The sequence below is a fragment of the Glossina fuscipes genome, unplaced genomic scaffold (genome assembly GCF_014805625.2).
Source record: "Glossina fuscipes isolate IAEA_lab_2018 unplaced genomic scaffold, Yale_Gfus_2 2, whole genome shotgun sequence".
Taxonomy (NCBI): domain Eukaryota; kingdom Metazoa; phylum Arthropoda; class Insecta; order Diptera; family Glossinidae; genus Glossina; species Glossina fuscipes.
In genome coordinates, this window is record NW_023998416.1 from 3,847,208 (window position 1) to 3,854,945 (window position 7,738).

The following is a 7,738-nucleotide window of genomic DNA, read 5'->3' on the forward strand; positions in this document are numbered from 1 at the left end:
GTTTTTGCTCTTTATTCCAAATTTGTAGATGATATGTTCCATTTTGCAAACGAGAGAATTTTAATCATAGACGCTACACAGTTGCACAAATGCTCGGAATTTGCAACTGGCCAAGAATTGATGTATTTTATATGGCTTTTGAAGCTAGTTTCTGGCCGTTATAAAAATCTTGAAAAAAAAAATGAAGCATTGCCCATAGAACTTACGTTCAGATTTTTGTAAATTTATCTGCAATAAGTTAACCAATCTGCAATACAAAACCAAGTTCTTATTCCATCTAAAAAACTCAGGTACTTTGGGTGTGTAACAGAACCGATGTGCTCCTCATCTTTCATTGATGAATATAAAAAACTATTTGCAAACTATTTCCTAGCTATTGTTTAATTGATTTGCAGATAATCAATTAATATAATTGCGTCTGCATAACTTAATTTTCTTGAAAAGTTTGAACCCAAAAAAAGATTGTTTTACAAGCGAATAAATGTATTCTGCTCACTTGTCGCAATTTGGGTTAATGACGCTACACATAAGTTCCAAGCAGACCTACGCGTGCACACTTTGTTTAGAATATTTAACTCGATGACGTTAGTGAAAGCTTTTACGTCAAAAATTCATTATACTGATTCAAATGAGAAGCTTCCCACCACAAGCCAAGTTAAAAACTTGAAATGCTCAAATTCGTGGCGGATAGTATTTCGAGCTTTCATAAATAATTTGCAGAAGTTGAATTTTCAGTATCGATAAAATCATTAAATTGCAATCGAAATGGTTTCAAACACTGTTTCCAGTCAGGGATGGAAGGAAAACTATCTTCGAGGGAAAATTTCATAAGGCAATCCGGATATGAATTATAGCTTACGATCCAAATCTCGGCGTAAATATTCGCCATGTTTTTGCTTTTTCTAGCTTATAAAAGTGGGATGCTTCTAAAGTCCACGATTTATTTGTGAATTACAATTAAATTTTATATATATTTTCTTAAAACATCTTTTAACTCACATTTAATATGACATACATTTACGAATAACTTTATAAGGATTTTTGCACGAAAGTGAATATTAATGAAATAGCTATCGCACCTTTTAGGTTTAGGCTCATTTCACTTTCACTTACTGTTAATCCACTTGTTGCATAAAATTTTTTTATTTTTAAATTGTTTAACAGAAAGCTTCCGTTATTTTTACATAGAAATCATTTTGCAAAAAAACTGTTGTTACTTAACTCTGTAAACACAACAGCAAGCGTTATGCGATGTTAGAAAAGCTTACTCTAGCGTATAAGTGTTGTATGATGCATAGATATTTAGTAAAGGAAAAAGTTTCTCATACGCATTTAATCATACAAATGTATACAAGCACAACAGCAGGTCTTAAATTTTATTAACAAATTTTTAAGAAAATTCATTTATTATAATTGAATTACAAAAAAAAAAAAAATAAATAAATAATTAATAAATAAAAAAAACAATGCAGATAAACTTAATTTGTAAAACGTTGTCTTAATGCAAACTGCGAAATAAATTAAGTGCCTTTTTTACGGGAATAAATGATATAAAATAAATAGTTAAAATGTAAAGCGATTGTAGAATAATTTCGATAAGCTGCCCAAGTGAAGTTCAAGGAAATATGGTTCTCTAGTATTTCTCTTCTTTTTTTTTTTTTGTTCAAGAACTTTGTGTAAAAATCAATAAATTCACAACAAACACATACACTTATAGTATAGAGCATGCATTGTGTAAATTGTTTGAAATGAAAACAAATAGAAAAAGGAAGCATTGTAAATTTTGTAAATTGTGCTGCTTACAGCAACCGAATCAGCTGATGCTGGTTATAATACTGAACGTAACGATGGCGGTGAGCATTATAATGTCAAATCTACAACGACCAGTCAAGTGTGATAACAGTGCCAGTGTGTGTATTAAGTACGTTTGTTGCTGAAATAATAACAATAAAAAAAAAAATAAAAAAAAAATAGAAAAATCCAACAACATAAAATATTACAACAACACTCAAGTTCAATAGTTACGTTGAACTCATTGTTTTAATCTTTGCCAAGCAAAGTGTCAAAGTCAAATTGTGTGCTGTAAGCCCGCATATTACACGTACAGGCCTACACTCGTTCTCCTTGCGTATGTGTAAGTGTATGCACCTGTATTGCGAATGTGACCTCTAGACAATTCTACACATTCATACGTATTCAAAAGTGTGTTTCTCTGTGATTTAATATTTTATTCTTTTAGTTATATGAAAATGTTTAACTCTTCGCCTCCTCCGGTTGGCGAAACTTCACGGATTAAAACCTTTATGGGACGCAGTACCCCAGCTATTGGGGTGTTGAAATCAAAATTTCTGACAGTTTTAGGCAATAGCAATGAATTGTTAAACGGCATTTCTAGTAAGGTGAGTTGGTATGTATGTACGAAAAACCGTTAAATAATAAAATATGATTGTGCTTGAACGCATTCGAGCGCGTATTATACATATATGTATATGTTTGTCTTTGTGTGTGTGTGTGTGTGTTGTGTGTTACTGTAAAAAATATTGATCTAAAGTGTGTGTGTTAACCTTGAAAATTTGAAAGCGCAGCAGTAATAAATAAATGTCTTACTTGCCTATGTTTACTGCACATGTAAGTTTACATGACAAAAAATGCCATAGCATATGTCTTTGAATCTGAAGGACTATAAGTAGCAGCCGAAACGTTTGTCTTAAATGAATAGATAAAAAGATAGTTTCGAGTATCAATTATAAAATAACCCTTTCATTATGTGGAATACAAGCGTTTTTACTTCTTGCAGCTTACTTTAAACATCAGCTCCAGTGATTCCGATTATTGTGATGATGATGAAGAGGAAATACCAAAATGTAAGTATATAGATTTTTATTAATGCCATTGATGCCGATTAAATAGAAAATTATAATATTTTCCAATAGTTGATGAATCGATTGATTATACAAAAATTGATTATGAATCGAGACGTGTTAAGGCCCGTCGGGCTCATGAAGAAATCATTTCTGGTCGGTATAGACAACCGAATTTAGCGCCAAGTGAGTAAATTGAATAGAGATGGAACTATGTGTGTGTGTGTTTTTTTTTTTTTAAATTTACAACAATTTCTTTAGGACCGCGGTTGGATGCCTTGCGTTCAAAGAAACAAAATGAAAAATCACGCTCCTCTTCTTCGTCCAGTTCGTCTTCGTCGTCTACATCAACTTCTTCGAGATCTTTTCCAAACAACGCTGGAGAGAAATCCCATGTCAGCAGCACTACCCGATCTGATTCTTTAGAATCCCGAAATTCCGGTGGATATGAACGGGCCCGAGCAATACCTGGTGCGAGACGCAGTGAACTTGATATGCAACGCGATTTATTGCGCTTAAATGATTTGATAAAACCTGCTACGGTCAATGTTAAAGGAACACCTCATATTGAGGTGCAGCCTCCTTATGAAAAGGATACTATTATCAGTTCACAACAGCAACAACAACAGCACTTAATTACAGACAATAGTGGTAATATTCAAACGGCAGGCGTTAGTTCCAATCATTCCATGCGTTTACCACCCTCTAGACGTAAGAATTCAAATAGCAGTACCTTAACAAGTCTACGGGATGATCCCGAAGTGCAAGTAAGTCCCAGTATGGAATCTACCGATTGGCGTAATTTTATACGTTCCGAGTCCCAGAATTCCGTGCCTTCATGGGCTTCATCTATCAGTCTCGATTGCCGTGCTGGTGAGGAGCCCATCAAAGAGTTTATGAAGCGTTTCACCGAGACACTGTTTCGTAGTGCGAATACCATAGATTTAGAATCGAAATCTGAATTCGGAGCAATGATTCGTTTGGACATTGGACGCCAATGGTTTACGAGATTTTTATTGGAACAGAAAAACAAATCGAAACGCATTGAAGAACTAACATTTCATTTGCTGGTACAGCATTTCGCTATTTTTCTCTTTGAATGCAGCGAATGTGAAGATTATCCGCCGGCTGCCATTATAATGAATTTATGTTTTGTTTTTTATAGGGAGGGTGAGATCCTGAAGTTCATTCTTTCCATTCTTTCAAATAGCTTCAAGAGTTCTTGGAAATTTATTTTTCAGTTGACGTTCCCGGTTGTGACCCGTATCGGGAATATCTATTTACTTTTATGCGCCAACAACCCATATGGCTATCATTGCGATTTTGGACGGCTGCATATTTGGACTCAATGCAAACGGAAAGAGAACATCGCTTGGCTGCCCGGCAAAAGAAATGCGATCGACGTAAGGCCAAAGAAAAATCAAAAAAGGAACTCGAAGAGAATAAAGAGAAACTAATTACTAATGAAAGTGTACAAAAAATCGATGAGAAATCAATGCTTAAGAATGAAAATTCCTCTTCGAGCTCTTCGCAACACAGCCATCAATGTAAGGCGAAGAAATTTACCAATACGAAAATCACTAATGAAGTAGCTCTGGAAGTAGATAAGGAAATGGAAAATATTGCTTTTCGGCAATTGGGGTAAGAACAATACTTGCTTTAAGTTAATGCGCAGAGTAAAAGAGTAGAAGAATTTTTTTTTTTTTTTTTTTTTTTTTGCTATAGATCCTTTACCTGTAATATCCACGCGCTTGGTGTACCACAAGATGTATGTTTAGAGTTTTACAAAAAGCAAGTCACTGGTCTTAATTTACCTAAAGGTTGGTCAAACAGCGAAAATACTCTCTTTATAATCTCTGATGTTTTTAAATACTTTGATCATTGTCCATTGCAGATAAAATCAAATTGATTAGAGATAATATATATCGTATGTATCATGAAACCGATTTATGGGGTGCCAAGCACTCCTGAGTCAGTTATTAGATATCAAAGCAAATAAGAAATATTTGCGAAATGTTGCAATCAAGAAAAAAAAAAAAAATAATAAGATAAAAAGAGAGAAAAAAAAAGCTCATTTATTTATTTAAAAAATTGTGATAAAATAATGCGTTTGTAATTTCGTATGAAAAAGCGAAAAACAAAATCGAGCAATTTTTAGTAATAGTTTATAAATTTTACGCGTTACCTGTTCTCTTTCGATAATTTTTCTCTTTCCATCTCTACTATACGTAAATAATAAAAACTAACATTAGGTAATAAAATTTATAAAATCAAACAAAATATATAAAAAATACGATGTGCACTGCTCTATGAAAAAAAAAAAAAACTTGTCTAAATAGGGCAGGTTTATGAGCTATTTATCGCTGTCATTGTATCGGGATTTTCTTATCGAAACGTCTCATAAAATCCGTCAATATTGTAACAAAATGTCTTTAAATTAATTTATAACTATTTCGTTGTTTGTTTATTTGTTTTTTTTTATTTTTTTCTGTTTTCCTTAAAAACGCTATAGTGTGCCGCGGCCCACTAAATACTCTACACAATCCTATAATTATTCATGAAATCACTTTTTAAAATAAGGCTTTCTGTGGGAAGGAAGGCCGCAAAAGGTGTCCGATCCGAACCACTTTCGCTAGTGCTCGTCTTTGGATCGAAACACGTTAGTGTACTAAATTTCATCAATATATTTCAAAAATTGCGCCCCGTATGTTGAATAAACGAAGATAAGGCGGACACACAGATGCACTGATAAAAAAGTTTAGATCTGATTCGATCGTTATGATAAAAAGTGAGTTTATCTGCAGTTCTTCTGGGTGTTATATACATCCGCACAAACTAAATGTACCCTTTTGCATCGTAAGTGATGTAGGGTATAAAAAAAATTATTTACACGAACTGTATAGTTAAGGGGTTGGGACGCTTTCGAGTAGTCCAATGTTGTCTCTTATTAAGGGGATTCTCCAAAATTTTTTTGAATTTCCCTAAGCATGACACAACTAATACACTTTGATAGTTTGAAATTATTTTTGCCTTTTTGCTTTCAAGGGTAAAAAACCAAATTATCAGCAAAGAAATAAATAGAAAAAGTTTATTCGCCTGAGCGTGAATCTTTCATTACCAGAGTCATTTTTTGTAGGCTAGGTTGTAAACGAATCGTGCCCATTTGCGGCTCTGCTAAGTGTGTATTGATCAGTTTATAGGCAAGCGTTCTCAACGTAGACTTTAAAAGGAAAGGGAAAGAGCCGAAAGAAAAGACAGAAGAAATTCACGCAGGTCCTAAGGTAAATTGAAAATATATGCATTTTATCGATTTTCTAATTTGAGGTAGCTTGGCCTTTACAAAAGAAAGGAAAAGTCCAGTACTCGTCGATAGCAGATATAATAAACTGAAATTATTAGATCGTAAAGTCTTGATTCATTTTTATATTGACTGTATTGAAAAATAAGGACAATGTGCACTGAATCACAAAGCATTGAATGTAAAAGATGGACTTAAACCTCTTTTGTGTGTAGACGGATATCATGTGAATGATCAAAAATTTAAATGCCTCTAGTTGAGAGAAAAAACAATGTTTTGTTTTAAATTTAAAGACATTAGCATACAATTCATAGTGCGTCTGTAATCTTTTCTATAAAAAGCCAATTGCGTTAGGATCTTAAGTACTTTTAAATCGTGTAAAAAAAAAATTCAATTAAAGTCATACGAGACACTAAAAAAAGGCAAATGTATTAGGTTTCTTAGATCAATAAATATTTACTAAGAGAATGACTGTCCAGTCTACAGGTAACACTCTTATATAGAATGTTAGAAGTTTCCCTACAAAGTCCTGTGTTTAATATGAAATTAGATGCCAGTACGAAAGGGAGGAGTAATGTTCCATCGTAATGCTCTATTAGAAAGTTTTTTTTTTTTAATTCCGTATAATAAACTTTATTTCTAAATTCCATAGAAGTTACTTCATTTTTATTACGAAACATTCACTCATTTCCTTCACTATTTATTTTTATTCACTCATTGTCAGTACAGGTACTGTTCATCTTATAGGTTTTTGAAAAAGACCCTATGGGCTTGTTTTGGGCGCTGAAAATTGCCTGATAGAACTCCCTTTTTAAAGAAAAGTGATTCTAGGTTTTTTGCTAAGACTAGAACTAGTATACAATATAATGTGGCCTCAGCGGCTTGATGAAATTTTACAGGCAGAGCCTTAAGAGAATTATTATTATTTCCTTTTCAGGTTCAAATTGAATTTAGGGATCAAAAATATGCAATCTTAAAAAATTTTTTCTGTCAAGGTATTATTTTTTATGATGTTTTTTTAACTTTCTATAGAACTTTTTAAAAAAAAAATATTTGCAGCACAAAATTGTTCAGCTTTCAGTAAGCTTTCAGTTTACGCTAGAATGAATTTTTGAATCCTTATAATGTTAATCAAAAGTAGTTACGATATCATTAAACGCTGAAAGCGGCTTTTACGGACTTACGTATGTAATGGTGTAATGGATTGAAAAACATTTTTATTTAACAGAAGTCTTCACAGTCCTGTTTGAAAATCGAGTTCATCGACTTAGATGGCTTCTAAGCTCGTATTCTCTTAATAAAAACTGCGGTTATAGGCTAATCAGGTGATCGGTTCTATTCCTATACTTGCCCATCAACTCTGTATAAATAAAACTAAATATGAAAACCGTATAACGAAACATATAGCTCGACCCATTTCAAATTCTTTAACATAAGTACTTGGGGTCTCTGATCTTAGCGGCTCTGACTATTGAGTGTGGAAAGAAAATGTGTCTCCTACTATGCCTCCAGAGAGTCAGAGAATACGTTTAAGCTAGGGGCCTAGACTACACTGGAGAATTCAGACATGTTTATTGTA

General features: G+C 33.1%; 1 protein-coding gene across 2 annotated transcripts; it reads left to right on the forward strand.

Annotated features, from left to right (window-relative positions):
- The first annotated feature begins 1,402 nt into the window (after positions 1 to 1,402).
- On the forward strand, positions 1,403 to 4,902 carry LOC119633817 (uncharacterized protein KIAA0513). Of its 2 annotated transcripts, XM_038027584.1 has the most exons (9): positions 1,403 to 2,134; positions 2,240 to 2,399; positions 2,798 to 2,864; positions 2,934 to 3,047; positions 3,123 to 3,628; positions 3,686 to 4,031; positions 4,103 to 4,502; positions 4,587 to 4,681; positions 4,756 to 4,902. In XM_038027584.1, exons 2-9 carry the CDS (start codon positions 2,244 to 2,246, stop codon positions 4,830 to 4,832), a joined length of 1,761 nt encoding a protein of 586 aa, XP_037883512.1. In that variant the 5' UTR covers positions 1,403 to 2,134; positions 2,240 to 2,243; the 3' UTR covers positions 4,833 to 4,902. The 2 variants fall into 2 exon arrangements, with proteins under 2 accessions (XP_037883512.1, XP_037883510.1); XM_038027582.1 differs by having other exon boundaries at positions 1,404 to 2,134; positions 3,123 to 4,031.
- The last annotated feature ends 2,836 nt before the right edge of the window (positions 4,903 to 7,738 follow it).